We start from the raw sequence: 16,359 nt of genomic DNA, 5'->3' as shown, positions 1-16,359 counted from the left end.
CTGCTTGAACTGCAGAGTTCCTCCAGCATTTTGTGTGTGTGCGTCTCTGTATTCCAAGCAACTGCAGAATCTCCCGTGTTTTATAACTGCATTTTACTTTGGCATTCGATAGGCATTGATATTGAGTATATTGCTTATGGGAGCCGCTTTCTGCGGTAAAACAGCTGCAGATTTTTCGATGCACACGAAAAAATAAGGTATGGACCTTGAACCGGTACCTGCACAAATCTTTAATGGCACCGTGATTACCCATAGGGCCATGAGTTAAACATTTTGCCGTCGTTGAGGCACCGATGAAATGCGCAGGCGTCAGGCTGAGGACGTCCCCGAGTATCACGCATGCGCACAGTACACTGAAGGCCTTGAAAACGTCGGATGGAGGTAAGAGTGATTCTCCGTGTTTTTCTCTGAAACACCGACTTCAGAACGATTCCTGTGAAATCCGGACATCACAGTCCGCAATCCCGGGACAGTCCTGCTCTCTTCCCTCTCTCTCAGCCTCACGATCCGTACACGGGCCCCGGGGAGCTCCCGGCTGATGAGGGAATGGGAACCGATGGATCTCTCAGACAGAGCTGAGCTCCAGCTATCTAAATGCAAGGATTAGGAACTCGGAGAAAGGGAACAAAATCTTTTACATCACCAGTTGAGAAATTCGCCTTTGTTCTACCTCCGATCACTGACAGGAGAAAATCTGCAGATGCTGGAAATCCAAGCAACACACACAAAATGCCGGAGGAACTCAGCATTAGTACTCTTTTCCGTAGATGCTGCCCAGCCTGCTGAGTTCCTCCAGCATTTTGTGTGTGTTGCTTGTTCCACCTCCTTTTGTTCTGGACTTTTCAACCCGTGACGACATGTTTTGTCCCATTCTCTCTGGAAGATAATGATATCAAAAACCTTTGCCCTGGGCAACAAGTAGCTTTCACTTCACAAATGTGCTAGACTCCAGTGAGACAGACTACTGCCCTTCCCTTCATATTCATTGGGATTGTCATCACTGAGGTCACCACCGTCAGTCATTTGGGGGAGACTTCAGGGGAAATATTTATGTACAATGCAGAAACTGGTGATACCTGTGTGTATTGTGGTGATGCAAAAGTTGTTGGAGAGTTTACAAGAGGGAAGAATTGGAGTGATATTTGGAAATCTGACTTTTTAAAGCATAATTTAGCAAGCAAACCACTTATGGACAAAGTGCAAAAGCACTGGAGAGAAAATCCTTCATTACCTGTTACAGGCCTGCGACATGGTGTGAGAGGGCAGATGAACTGGATCGAGCCCAGAGGAGATCACAGTTCTTACAGACAGTGATTTGCTGGCTGTTAAAATGAATACCTCTCTTTATAAAATTCGCAGTGCACATGTCATCACTGGGTAAAAGAATGCACAGTACAAGATTTCTGTGCACACTGGTCATTACAAATTAGAGGGGACATTGGTGTGGAGAACTCCAGAGTCCCTGACACCCTCACCTACAAGATGTGCACCCAGCTGCACTTTGAGGAGTTGGAGCTGAAAATGGATGAATTTTGGATCATCCAGCAGTTGGAGGGGGTGATAGATATGACATGAAGAGAGGTGAGTTACACCTAAGGTGCAGGAGACAGGAAACTAGGTGAGAGACATGAAGGGGAATGAAGTTAAATAGCCATCGCAGAGTACTCTTGTTGCCATCTCACACAACAGCCAGGTGGGCCACTTTAGAAACTGTTGGGGATGGAGGGATTACCTGGCAGAGGGAAGTCAAACAGGTGATAGGGGATTCGTTAGTTAGGGGAACAGAACAGAGGGGATGAAAGGTCAGTTTTGATGGTGTCAGAAGGACCTGACAAGTGTGGTTTGGTTCAGGCCGTTTTCTGGCAAAGGAGTAATTGGTAAGCGGGAGGCCTTCAGAAGAGACATTTTTGAGAGTGTTATGCTGAAAGGTAACTGGTGCAGGGAACCTTGGTTTTCAAGAGATATTGAGGCCCCCGATATTTTGGTCCTCTAAATGCCTCAGACTGTTGGGTGCTACCAAGACTCATTAATGACAACAGTATCATAATTCCACCCCCGAGCTCATCTAACTTATTTTTATTCGTCTTCTGTTGGTTTCTAAAAGCTTCCATTAGTTTTTGCTCTTTTGGATGCCCTCTCTTTGGCTTTTATGTTGGCTTTGGCTTCTCATTTCAGCCACGGTTATGTCTTCCTGCCTTTACAATACTTCCACTTCTTTGGGATGTATCGATCACTCAGCTCCTGAATTGCTCCCAGAAACTCCAGCCATTGTTGCTCCATTGTCACTCCTATCTTTCCCTTCCAAGCAAGTTTAGCCAGCTTCTCTGTCACAGAAACATGGAGAAGTTCAGTACGGAAACAGGCTATTTGCCCAATCCATTCAATGCCAAACAAACATTTAAACATTTAAACTGTCTAATGCAACTAACTGCACCGGGACCATCGCCCACCATACCCCTACCATCCAGGCTCCCATCCAAACTTCTTTTAAATGGTGAAACCAAACTCATATTCACCACTTGTGCTGGCATCTCACTGCACATTCTCACAACCATTTCAGTAAAGAGCATTTCCAAATGTTCCCATTAAATTTTCACTTCCCCGCTTACCCATGACCTATGGTTGTCATCGCACCCATCCTCAGTGGAAAAGGCTGCTTACCTGTACCCTATCTATACTGTCATAATGCTGTCTATTCCCAACAAATCCTCAAAGAAATGTATAATATCTTTGTTTATGTTTAGAGCCTTTTTCAGATGTATAGGATGATGAGGGACACTGATCGTGTGGATAGCCGGAGGTTTTTACCCCAGGGCTGACATGGCTAACATGAGGGGGTATAGTTTTAAGGTGCTTGAAAGTTGATACGGAGGGGATGTCAGGGGTAACTTTATTTACACAGAGAGTTGTGGGTGCATGGAATGGATTGCAGGCTATTTGCGTGAGAGTGTTTCAGTTACTGTGGGGCCAGGAACCCATGCAGCTCAGTGGGAACACAGAATAATACCAATGGAGAGAGTAAAACTGAGCCAGGTCACAGATTGGAGATGGCAGAAATGCCCCATTCTTATAGAGACAGGAAGAGCATCAGAGAGTTTGATGGTCTTCCAGATACCAGCACTCTGCCCAGTCAGGAGGTGATTTCTCTCTCCAACTTGGGTTAAAATTCACTGTAACAGTGTGATGCCAGCTCCCACCTTGACACTCAAGTAATCTCATCTGAAATGTTGTCCTATATCCATTGATGGATTTTGTAAATCTTTTTACAGGTTAAAAATGGCAAGGAATTTGAGTATGGGAATCTCGAACACAACACAGCAGTTTTGCTGTCTCTGTCCAGATATTTAAGAAGTGGAGCAAGGGTTTCAGTCAATCATCCTTCCTGCTCAGACTGTCGGGAGGGATTCACTCGATCATCTGACCAACTGGCATGACCGTTAGTTTACATGGAGGGGAGCCCATTCATCTTCTCAGACAGTGGGAATGAATTCACTCGGTCATCTCAACTGCAGGTACGTCAGCAAGTTCACACTGGGCAAGGCCATTCACCTGTCCTGTGAGTGAGAAGGGATTCAGTTGGTCTTCCCACCTGTGAACACACCAGTCAGTTCACACTGGGCAGAGGCTGGTCAACTGCTGAATTTGTGGGGAAGGATTCACTCGGTCATCTGACCTAATGGCTCACCAGCGAGTTCACACCGGGGAGCGGCCGTTCACTTGCTCAGAATGTGGGAAAGGATTCACTCAGTCATCTCAGTTACTGAGACACCAGTCAGTTCACACTGGGGAGAGGCCATTCACCTGCTCAGACTGTGGGAAAGGATTCATTTCATCATATCAGTTACTGAGACACCAGTCAGTTCACACCGGAGTGTGGCTGTTCACCTGCTCAGACTGTGGGAAGCGATTCACTGAATTATCTCGACTGAAGATACATCAGCGAGTTCACACTGGAGAGAGGCCATTCACCTGCTCAGACTGTGGGAAGGGATTTGCTTCGTCATCCCATCTGAAGATACATCAGCGAGTTCACACTGGAGAGAAGCCGTTCACCTGCTCAGACTGTGGGAAAGGATTCACTCAGTTATCTCAACTGAAGGCACACCAGGGAGTTCACACCGGAGAGTGGCCAATCACCTGCTCGGACTGCGGGAAGGGATTCGCTTCGTCATCCCATCTGAAGATACATCAGCGAGTTCACACTGGAGAGAGGCCGTTCACCTGCTCAGTCTGTGGGAAAGGATTCACTCAGTCATCCATCCTAAAGGCACACCAGCGACTTCACACTGGGTAGAGACCGATCTGCTCAGACTTTGGGAAAAGATTCTCTCAGCCAAATCAACCAGTGTGCATCACTGAGTTCACACTGGGGAGAGGCCATTCACCGGTTGTGAATGTAGGAAGGGATTCACTCAGTCATCTAATCTTATGTAGCTCTCAGTTCTGCTGGCAGCTTAACAGAGGGGGTTATAGCCTGCCCACCCCAGTCTGGCCAAACTGAAGAATCTCGTTTGGGTGGATACTGAGTGATGTGTCCCCTTTCTGTGAACTGTCTCTTTAACATGCAAAGAGAACCGAGACTGACTTTGGACACACTGTTGGATTTCTGCAGAAGTGCTGGGTTGCTATGGTGACCAGCTAATGTTTATGTTCTGTGTGGTTAAGCAAGGTCAGAATGATCCTTTACCGACACAGAACAAGCGAGCGACTTCTTACAGAGAGAGGGGGCGGAGCTACGTGATGGACAGATGGTGTTCAGCACAATGGTACTTAAACACACGTAACTGCTTTACTCGCAGGGCACGCAGACGCTCAAAGGCTAGTGATGAAAGTTTCTGCTAGTTGGACTTTCTTGTACCCACAAGGGTGGGATCTGAGGATCGATAAAGAAGAATCGATCTGTGGCTGTTAGTGTGTGTAAGAGCGACCCTGTGGGATCTACCGGTAAGTCTAACCCTTGCCTGGGTTGGGAGACTTTCTCTTGAAGAAGGTGCTCTTGAGTTGGTCACATCTGGCTAACTTGGAAGATTTGATGGGCATTGGAAAAGGTGGACAACACCTGTTTACTTGGATTACATCTCCCTCACCCTCACCCTCTCCTTCCCTCCCTCCCTCCCCCTCCAATCTTGTGAACTAAATTGAATCTACCACATCATCGTAAGACTGGCGGTGCAGACCTGAGGGGCAGAATGGTCTACTTCTGCACCTATTTCCTATTGTCTATTGACTATATCGTTTACCACTTAGGTTTTGGATTTTATATACAGGTGGCTCCCGTTTTTCGGACGTTCGCTTTACAACAGCTCACTGTTATGAAAGACCTACGTTAGTACCTGTTTTTTCTAACCAAAGAGGATTTTCACTTTTACGATAAAGCTGATGACTGCTTTATACGTGAGTTTACCCCGAGAAAGACTACCGTGACCGTGAAGCCTTGTGCGGCAGTTGTCTACGCATGCGTGCACGTGCCGATTTTTTTTCTCTCCAAATCAATTTCAGTTCACTATCTTCTGGATTTTCAGTGAAACTACACCGTACATACAATATTTCTACTTTATATAGTGTGTATACTTATCATATCATTCCTACTTTTACTATAGGTTAGTGTTATTTTAGGTTTTATGTGCTATTTGGTATGATTTAGTGGGTTATTCTTTGGGCCTGGGAACATCCACAATCTTTTCCCATTTAAATTAATGGTGATTGCTTCTTCGCTTCATGACATTTCGGCTTACAAATGGTTTCATAGGAACGCTCTAGCTTTAGATACAGGGGGAAACCTGTATTTACACCTCTATATGCATAACATTGCTAACCCTTGGATTATCTGGTTTAAGTTCACTATTATTAGTAGTTACCACTAAAATAGTGTTTGTTCACTGCAAAACCCTACTCCCAAGTGTGTTCAATTGTTGCTGGTAGTTTTATAGGTTTGCGTCTGTGTGACATCTGAAGTAACAAATGGTACATAATATGTGATTACACTATTAAGATTTATCATTCTTACTTTGAATAAAGGGTCAGTAAAGAAAACAAAAAAAAAATGAAAAAGGGCCCACTCTTTCCATTCACGTCTTCTCATCTCTCCCCAGCAAAAGACCATGAAAATCTCTCTTCCAGACTCACAAGAAAGAACATTTCTGTCATTGGACAGACCCACACTCCAAATCCCTGTTATCTCTAGTCGTAACCTAAACATTGCTGCTGCAGAGAAACCAATACCTCAGCAGTGAAACATTACAGAGAGGCCATTACATCAGCAATGAATCCTTACAGTGTGTTACACTTGTGACACACTACCGGGTTCAAACTGGGGAGAAAGTTTCAATGAGCTGCATGCTGGATATTAGTCCATCACCGTTGCTGAATGCAATTTTGGGAGTGACTGTCGGTGCTGAACTCTGCAATTATTGCTGCTGCTCACCACACCCAGTTCTGCACCCTGGTCACTGGGCATGGGAGGAGTTTCTTCTGCTGCACATTCACCTTTAATGGAACTGCAGTTTAATATTCTGGATCTGAGACAAATAAACCAGTTCTATTTTAAACTCTGTCTTCCACCTACTAAATCTGCCTCAGCTATTCAATCGTTTCTCTCTAATTATGATATCTCTGATATATGGTGTTTCCTTCATCCTACTGAGAGAGATTATTCTTTTTTTTCACATGTTCACCATACCTTTACTAGAATTGACTACTTCTTACTCGACAATCAACTCATTCCATTTGTCTATTCTTGTGATTATCAGAGTATACTGATTTCTGACCATGCCCCAATTACTCTGTCCTTAAATTTTCCTGGCCTTCCTCAGAGGAATAAACACTGGCGGTTTGATTAGACTTTACTATCGGATGATGATTTTCTAAAATTTATCAGGGATCAGATAACCTTTTATTTTAACACCAATACATCACCTGAAGTGTCATCCCAGATTGTCTGGGATGCCATGAAATCATATCTGAGGGGTCAAATAATCTCCTATACAGCAAATCTTAATAGAAAGTCCTGTGCAGATCGATTAGACCTCATTAATCAGATTAAAGAGTTGAATCAACTCCATGCGCAAACTAAGAATCTTGAACTATACAAGAAACGTGTAGAACTTCAAACTAAATTTAATCTTCTGTCCACTCAATCTGTCGAACGCCAACTTCTTGAAAGTAAGAGTGGTTTTTATATTCATGGTGACAAATCTGGTAAATTTCTAGCCAATCAGCTGAGGCATTCCACAGCCAAGCAACATATTACAAAGATCCGGAAGGAGAATGGAGACCTTACATCGGATCACTTAGAAATCAATGACGCATTTAAAAAATTCTATTCTCGACTTTATTCCTCTGAATCATTAAATGACAATATCTCTATCGATCATTTTTTAAATAATCTGAATATTCCTTCACTTGCATCTGATTTTAAAGCCAAACTCAATGCGCCTATGTCATTAGAAGAAATATCTACTGCAATTTCTGCACTGTCTTCAGGGAAATCTCGTGGACCTGATGGGTTCCCTGTAGAATTTTATAAATCATTCTCTTCACTTCTCTCCCCTCAGTTACTTTCAGTATTATCTGACTCGTTTAACTACAGCAAATTGCCACCCTCTTTCAATGAGGCTTCTATTATTCTTTTGTTTAAAAAGGGTAAAGACACAACAGAGTATTCCTCGTATAGGCCGATTTCATTGCTTAATGTTGATGTTAAAATCCTGGCCAAAGTTTTGGCATAGATTAGAAACTGTTATTCCCTCTATTGTTTCTGATGATCAAACTGGTTTTATTAAAAACCGTCTTCCTTTTTTTTTAATATTCGGCGTTTATTTAACATTTTATATTCACCTCCAACTGGGATTCCTGAATGTGTTATTTCCCTTGATGCGGAGAAAGCATTTGATCGTATAGAGTGGAACTACCTTTTTGCAGTTTTAGAAAAAATTTGACTTCGGTCAAAGTTTTATCTCTTGGATCAAATTGCTGTATTTGTGTCCGACTGCCTCTGTTTTAACTAATTCTCAGAAATCCCAGTTATTTAACCTCAAACGTGGCACCCGTCAGGGATGGATGCCCTTTAAGTCCCTTTCTCTTTGATTTGGCTATAGAACCTTTGGCGATAGCTTTTCGAAATTGTCCTGAACTGACCGGGAATTGGAGAGGGGGTGTTGAGCATAAAGTTTCTCTTTATGCTGATGACTTATTACTTTTTCTTTCAAATCCGTCTACATCCTTACCTCCAATGTTTTCACTTCTTGACCAGTTTAGCCAGTTCTCTGGATATAAACTTAATTTACATAAGAGCGAACTTTCCCCAATTAATAAAGAAGCACAAGAATTAACATTTCGTGATCTCCCCTTTAAAGTAGTCCACAATCAATTTACTTATCTTGGGATTATATTCACAAGGAAGTTTAAAGATCTCTTTCATGAAAATTTTGCCAATCTTTCATATACTATTAAACAGAGTCTGTTACATTGGTCACCTCTATCTATGTCTTTGGTAGGTCGTATTAATGTTGTTAAAATGTATGTTCTCCCTAAACTTTTATATTTATTTCAATCAATCCCAATTTTTATTCCTAAATCCTTATTTGATTCCTTAGACTCTGTTATTTTGTCATATCTGTGGAAGAATAAGCGCTCTAGAATTAACAAAGTTTATCTCCAAAAGTCTAAAAAAACAAGGTGGCATGGCTTTACCTAACTTTCGTTTATATTATTGGGCAGCCAATATATGTTGTGCTACCTTTTGGTCTTTTTTCCATGGCCAACCCGAGTGCCCTAACTGGGTGGCAATGGAGTTGAGCTCCACTAAAGAATTATCTATCTCTGCACTTCTCGGCACCGTACTCCCTAGTAGTTTGTCCAGATTAATAGTTAATCCTCTTGTCAGACACACTTTGCATATATGGGCTCAGTATAGGGAACTTTATGGGTTCCATGGTATTTCCTTTTCTACCCCTATCTTACATAATCACCTTTTTTTTTTACCTACTACATATGACTCAGCCTTCCATGATTGGTATAGGAAGGGCATTAGACATTTTGAAGATCTTTTTATTGATAATCGCTTTGCTCTTTTCAACAGCTCTCTGCTAGGTTTAATCTGCCTAATGCTCATTTTATTAGATATCTCCAAATTAGACACTTTATTACTCCTTTAATCCCTAACTTCCCTGAAATGCCTGAGAAAAATGTTATGGACTTATTTCTTTCTATTAATCCACTAGGTAAAGTTTTAATATCATTTATTCGTGATAAATTAGCAGCCCTACGACGTGCCCCTGTGGATAAACTTAAAATGGCATGGGAGGATGATTTAAATACCTCTTTATCCGATGAGACTTTGGACTCGAATCTCAAATCGGTTAACTCAACCTCCCTGTGTGCTCGCCATTGCCTTTTATAGTTTAAGATTGTTCATAGAGCCCATATGTCTAAATCCAAATGATCTCGGTTTTACTCTAACATCAGTCCGCTTTGTGATAAATGCAAAAGGGGCGAGGCCTCTCTCATTCATATGTACTGGCTTTGTCCTAGCTTGGAGAAATTTTGGAAAGATGTCTTCATAACGTTATCGTATATTCAGAATCACCACCTAGAACCTAACCCTTTAATTGCTTTGTTTGGTTTCGGGGGTGAGACAGATTTACGTCTGAGTTTGACTAAGTGTCGAATATTATCTTTTGCCTCTCTCCTGGTTAGGCGTTTCATCTTCCTTAGATGGAGAGATGTGGCCCTGCCCACACACGCTGAGTGTATTCACAGTTTGGGGGTTTGATTGTCCTGATTTATATTCTCTATATTGTGTTGTGGTTGGTCTGGCGGTTTTTTTTTTGTTGCGGGGCTTGGGGAGGACACTAATTTTACATGTCTTCAATTTGACTGCTTTCTCAATTATCTTTCTTCGTATCATATTATTATTGTATATTTTTGCACTGTATCAATGTTCTTCATTTTGATCCGGGCTTTTTTTTTATCTGTAGCTATGTAGAAAATGTATTAAAAAACTAATAAAAAATCTCTGTGTTTGGTACATCGTGAATTTATAACACAACTGGTGTACTCAGGCCTGCTGAACCCGGCCAGTGAATCTGTTCCACATCAGTCCATTTAAATCCTCCCCTGTTGTTTCCCTAAAATCTCTGCAGACTGAAGAAATCGAGATGACTGCAGTTCTAATCTCAGGGCTGATTAAGAATGACATTGTTCGTTAACCTCCTTAATCACAACTTATTTCCACATTATGACTCATTTTCCCTGCTTTTAAAGGGTTGTTGGAAACACCACTGTCCTCTAAAGACTTAAATTGGAATGGGAACCCATAAGTTGGATGTTCAAAGGAGCAGGGTCAGAAACCAGAGGTGGGTCTGCACAGTGCAGAGTTTGGGACTCTGGGCGATGGATGGGCTAAGAACGTATGATAAGGAAAAAGGATTCAACAGTGGGACGTGGCAATGGATGACAGAGTAGCAACATGTGGAAGCTAATTGGCAGACGAAATAACTTGGTTATTTGACTGACGAAAAATGCCTGTGGTGAGGGGCCCCATTGGTCGAGGCACATGTGTGTGTTGAGAATGGTTATACCTATTGAGGGAGTTATTCCTGCTTGTTTATCCTGTAATATATCTGAATGGTTATTTGAGATGATCCTATCTGAAACAGTGTATTGATTATCATATAATTTGTGAGATTATGTCCTTAACTGAATCAGGCTTGAAGTCATTGTGCCTTAATGAAGTTACCGTGGTCATTCATCAGTTTGTGTTTTAAAGCAAGATTTTGGTGAATGATTTTTGCCACTTGATTTTACCTGCATAAGTAATCAGATTGAGTTCAACTACTGCAGGATCCTGGAATGTGTTGGATTGTGTCTGGTTTCTCTTGGCATTTTCTGCATTTAGTGTCTTGTTTGCTTGTATTGCATGTATTTCAGATTTTTTTCTTTGTCTTAAACACCTTGTACTGTATTTCCGCAAGGAACTCCTCTGTTTCTGGGAAGAGGTCTTCAACTCTCAGTCAGGTGCTCGGTGCTTCCTTGTCACCATCGAATCTGCTCAGATCGTTGGGATATCTCCCGTGGAGGGTAATACTCATTCCACTGGTTCATGTTTTCTTCAAGACTGATGATTCATTTTTCTGAGTTGGCCTCTCATTTAAGTTTTCTGCTCTGTATTTCTTATCACGATTGCATATACACACATGGAGTGCTGAATCCAGTTCATTTTTGATGAAAATATATATACCAAGAAGTTTTATCTGACTGTTGTGTGATTTCTTTTTATTTCATGTGTGTTATTTCTCTTCCTCCTCCTGTCCAAGGTAGTGTTAATCTAAGTGGGTTTGAGTGTAAATGGTCTTTTCTAAAGCTTTCTTGTTCTTGTTTATCATTCTAAATTTTACTGATTGAAATGGGACCAAGATATTTTTATTTAAGAAAAATTCAATGTCGGTATTGATGAAAATCTTTATTACCTGTATTGAATTTGTTAATTATTGAGCTCTATTTGGTAGTTTTTTTCAAGCCTTGGTCTAAATTTTCTCAAAGGTTTTCCCTATTCCGCACCACTTTCTATTCTCTTTGCTTGTTGATATTCCAGATACGGGTGTATTAAGAGTCCCGGTGAAGGGTCTTGGCCTGAAATGTTGATTCTCATCCATAGATGCTGCCTGACATGCGAAGCTCCTCCAGCACTTTGTGTGTAGTTCTCTAGATTTCTAGCATCTGCAGGTCCTCTTGTTTCCCAGATACTTATCTTACTTGAAAGAACAAGCCAAGAACAAGCTAGTAGTGGGGTTGTGTGGCTCTGTTGGTGAAATATTAAATAAAATCATTAGAAAGAGGTATTAAAGGGTTGGAAGGTGTAGAATCTGTGGGTAGCATTAAGGAATAGCAAATGTTAAGAAAAACCCTGATGGGAATTGTGCAGAGACTTCCAAACAATAGTAAGAATGAGGTCCCCAAATTACAATGGGAAATAGAAAATGTGTGCCATACGGGCGATGTTACCAGAGTCATGGGGGATTGTCATGCAGGTGATTAGGAAAATCAGGATGGTGTTGTTCTCAAGAGGAGGAATTCCTACGAAATGTTTTTTTAGAGCAGCTCGTGGTTGAGCCCGCTGGGGGATCAGGTATACTGGATTATTGTAATGAACCGGAATTAATTAGGTCACTAAAGTCCAAAGAACCCTTAGGGGTAAGTGCTCTTAATATGATCAAATTCACCCCGACATTAGAGAAGGAGAAGCTAAAGTCATATGTGGAATAAAGAGGATTAGAGAGGCATGAGATTAAAAACTGGTCAAAATTGATTTTAAAAGAACATGGGCAGGGACGAAAAGAGAGCAGCAACGGCTGGAATTTCTGGAAGCAATTTGGAAGGCACAGGATATATACAGTGGCATGCAAAAGTTTGGGCACCCCGGTCAAAATTTCTGTTCCTGTGAACAGCTAAGCGAATAAAAGATGACCTGATTACAAAAAGCATAAAGTTAAAGATGACACATTTCTTTAATATTTTAAGCAAGATTACATTTTTAGTTACATCTTTTACAATCTCAAAATAATAAAGAAGGAAAAAGGCCGGAAGCAAAAGCTTGTGTGCCCTGCATTGTCAGTACTGAGTAACACCCCCTTTGGCAAGTATCACAGCTTGTAAACATTTTCTGTAGCCAGCCAAGAGTCTTTCGGTTCTTGTTTGGGTAAATGTCTGGGTTCAGTCAGAAGTAGCAAAGTACTGACTGTGGAAATTACAACTCAGAATATTATTAGAGTCACAGAGAGCAGCAGCACAGAAACAGGCCGCTCGGCCCTTCTAGTCCATGCCGACCTGTTTTTGTTGTTACTGCCCAGTTTCAGCTACCTGCAGCAGAGCCTCCATACACCTCCCATCCACGTCCTCACACAAATTCCTTTTTAGTGTCTAAATCAAACCCACATCCTCCACTTCCACTGGCAGCTCATTCCACACTCTCACCAACCTCTGAGTGAAGAATTCCCCTTCAGATTCCCCAAAAATAATTCACTTTCACCCTGAACGTATGTCCAATGTCAGGGTGAGAGGGAGGACGGGGCAGAGAGGGAAGACGGTAAGGGGAGGGGGTGGTCAAATGCAGAGAGGAAAACAGAGCAGAGAGATTATACTGAATATCTTTCAGAAATAGTAATTGAACTTGCTGCAAACCTACTCTCCATATCCTGTACATTCTTAACCAAATTATTGATCTAGATGACAATAATGGTTGATGTTCAAAGTAAATGTTATTATCAGAGTACATATATGTCACCACGTACAACCCTGAGATTGTTTTTCCTACTGGAATGCTTAGCAAATCTATAGAATAGTAACAGGAGCAATGAAAGATCAAGTGGAGCATAGAACTCAACAAACTGCAAATGCAAATATAATTAAATCTGAATGAATAATGAGAGCAATGGGGTGTAACCCTGGGGAGCCTCACTAGGCCCGGGCCTCGAGTCCAATAAACAGCCTCCCACCATCACTCTCTGCTTCCTACCATCAAGACAACTGTGCATCCAATTATCCAGCTTCCCTGGATCCCATGTGGTCTGACTTTCCACAGGAACTTACCATGCTGAACCGTATGAAAGGCCTCACTGATGCCCATATCAGCCCCGATCCTGGGACAGAGGTGTCACCGATCAGAGGGCATAGATTTAAACAGAGGATGAAGAGGTTTAGAGGGATCTGAGGAAGAGATTTCTCACCCAGAGGGTAGCTGAAATCTGGAACTCACTGCCCGAGGTGGTGGTGGAGGCAGGTCCCTTCACAACATTTACGAAGTGGATGAGCATTGAAACTGCCGAGATACAGTCGGCTGTGAACCAAGTGCTGATAAATGGGACCAGTGTAGACAGTGAGTGGATGGTCAGAACAGGTATGGCCGGCCAAAGGCCTGTTTCCGTGCTGTGTGATCCACCGCTCCGGACATGGTAAATTAACGATGGTGGCACCGCAAGGCATTGATTTCAAAACTCCACACCCCTCTCCAACCTGAAATAAACCAGACTGCACCCCTTTGTCACCACTGGGAGTATCTTTTTCTGTCAAGGTAACATCGAGATTGATCACTTCTGCTAAACAACTGGCAATTGATGAAGTTCCCGTGTCTTCTTCCATTAATGTTGCTTCCTTACAGCAAAACTAACCCTCTCACTGTGTCAGAATTAGTGATTAAATCCGGCCCCAAACACTGTGATTTCACCCCTGCACATTGTACCTTGAACCATCTCACTGTGGGTCTGATGGAGACACAACCCCTGCGCTCTGCACATGTGATCACATCTCCCCTGCTTCTGACATTTCAAATACCCTCAGAATGGTTTTCTGATTCAGTCTGAAGGTTATGGTACATTCAGCTCGTCGTCAGACCTGACAAATCATGTCTTCCCACAGCTGGTTCCACCTGTTGGTGTGTCCTCTTTCCTCCACCTCCAGGGAAGCTGCATCTCCACCAAACTCCTCACTTCAGACGACTGTCTGTACCCGTGACACAGGAAATCACATCTCCGTCACTCTCCTGATACCGTGTCTGACCTGCTCACCTCCGGGTCTCCTCCCTCAACAAGCTTCTTCCTCAGTCACCGTCTGTGAGATTATATAAAAACACAATTACTGTAAAACGATCTATCAGACAGCTCCTGTATCCCTCCACCGCGGACGACGGTTTGCTGATTAAAACTCTCTCTCCTCAGCCCCTTCGCTATTCCCTTTCCCTTTAGAAAACTCCAGATATGCCAGCTGATCCGAATCCACTGTGAGGACATTTATATCTCACAGGAGGATGTAGAAACCCGTGTTGTTCTCTGATACAGAGGTCACTGACACCCCACCGCCATCCCAATCTGTATCAACAGCCCATGACGGTGACAGCTCTTCCAGACACTGGGGCTTTGTAACAAACACAATGTTAACAGCAAGATTAGACAGCGATTAATTTGAAGAGAGAATTGCTGCTTCCTGAAAGGACACGCGAGCGTCCGACACAACGGAGCAGATCCTCCCCTGTTTACAACTTTATTTGACCCGGGTCACGGAACGTTCGATCATCCCACTTTCTCACAACAGCAACCCCACCCTCCCCCGTCCCCGACTATGGTCCCACACCTTCCATGCACTCACTCCACGGCCAAGTACACACACAACCTCTACCCACGCACACACAGACAGATCCCCTTCACCCCAATCCCACTCCGAGCCCGGGAACCACAACTAACTGATCCCACAGCCCGGACGCTGGTGCAAAGCTAAAACCGGGGCTGCGGGATCGGGGGAGCCCGGAGCCTCCAGCCGTCCGGCAGAGCTCGTTCCCGACACTTTTCATAGAAACATGGAAAACCGACAGCACAATACAAGCCCTTCGGCCTACAAAGTTGAAATTCCACGCCAACCGGCCCCGATTTCCACAAACCCAAAATCAGACCCTTCTTCAGCACCAGCCGTGGCCGGAGGCGGGAGGGACAACGGAGAGTTAAATCACAAACACCACAAAGTTGTGATGCTGGAAATTCAGAGCAACACAGACAAAATGCTGGCGGAACTCAGCAGGCCGGGCAGCATCTATCAGAGAGAAAAATCACACACCCACCCCACCCCCCGCATAAAAAAACGGCATTGCGATCATCAACCCCCAGACCCACCCCTCCCGCACAAAAGGGAATATTATCATCGATCCCCCGCCCCCATAAAAAACCCTACCCCGCACAACTGCGAAGGAGCCGCTGTCACCAGTGTGGGGGCGGCCGCATCGGGAGCAGCGGACACAACAGGCGACCCCGGAAGATTCACAGGTGAAGTGTCGCCTCACCTGGAAGGATGTTTGGACAACGGAGAGAGTTCGGCCGTCCGGCCCTTTCACTGTGACACCCCGAACTCCACATCAAATCCGTCCAAACGAATCTGGGCGAACTTTAATGACCAATAAATATAATTCCTCTCAGCGATCAGCTGTCTGAGTGATTCCCTGACTCTGAGAGGAAGGGGTATCTATGGTCCACACTGTCAGGGTGTTGAATTTACCAGGAAACAAAGACTGCAGGGACGAGAGGTTTTCTGTTGACTAATACACTGTGTGTGGACCCCGTTGGCAATGCTGGTGTTGTGACCCGAATCGAGACAAACACCACGCTGCCCACTCCACCAACAACACGGCACAGCCGGACACTTAACAGGGGACTTTACATCTCACAACACTGGATTCAGTGATGAAACCCGTGATTAATGTTGTTGTCCCACCGAAATCATAAGAAACGTCCATTAATGTGCTTTAAATACGAGCGCTCTTCCGCAGGTGACGTCGGGCACACCCCACACGCGTCTGACGTCACACACGGGCTCCCCACA

At 43.5% G+C, this 16,359-nt stretch overlaps 1 protein-coding gene across 1 annotated transcript; it reads left to right on the top strand.

Annotated features, from left to right (window-relative positions):
* The first annotated feature begins 315 nt into the window (after window positions 1–315).
* LOC132386453 (zinc finger protein 214-like) lies at window positions 316–11,237 on the top strand. Its single transcript, XM_059958743.1, has 2 exons — window positions 316–381; window positions 3,270–11,237. The coding sequence occupies exon 2, from the start codon at window positions 3,677–3,679 to the stop codon at window positions 4,292–4,294; it is 618 nt and encodes a 205-aa protein (XP_059814726.1). The 5' UTR covers window positions 316–381; window positions 3,270–3,676; the 3' UTR covers window positions 4,295–11,237.
* The last annotated feature ends 5,122 nt before the right edge of the window (window positions 11,238–16,359 follow it).

Source organism: Hypanus sabinus, unplaced genomic scaffold (genome assembly GCF_030144855.1).
Source record: "Hypanus sabinus isolate sHypSab1 unplaced genomic scaffold, sHypSab1.hap1 scaffold_1166, whole genome shotgun sequence".
NCBI classification, from domain to species: Eukaryota; Metazoa; Chordata; class Chondrichthyes; order Myliobatiformes; family Dasyatidae; genus Hypanus; species Hypanus sabinus.
The sequence above is the reverse complement of the archived record's forward strand: the minus strand, read 5'-3'. Positions and strand labels throughout refer to the sequence as shown.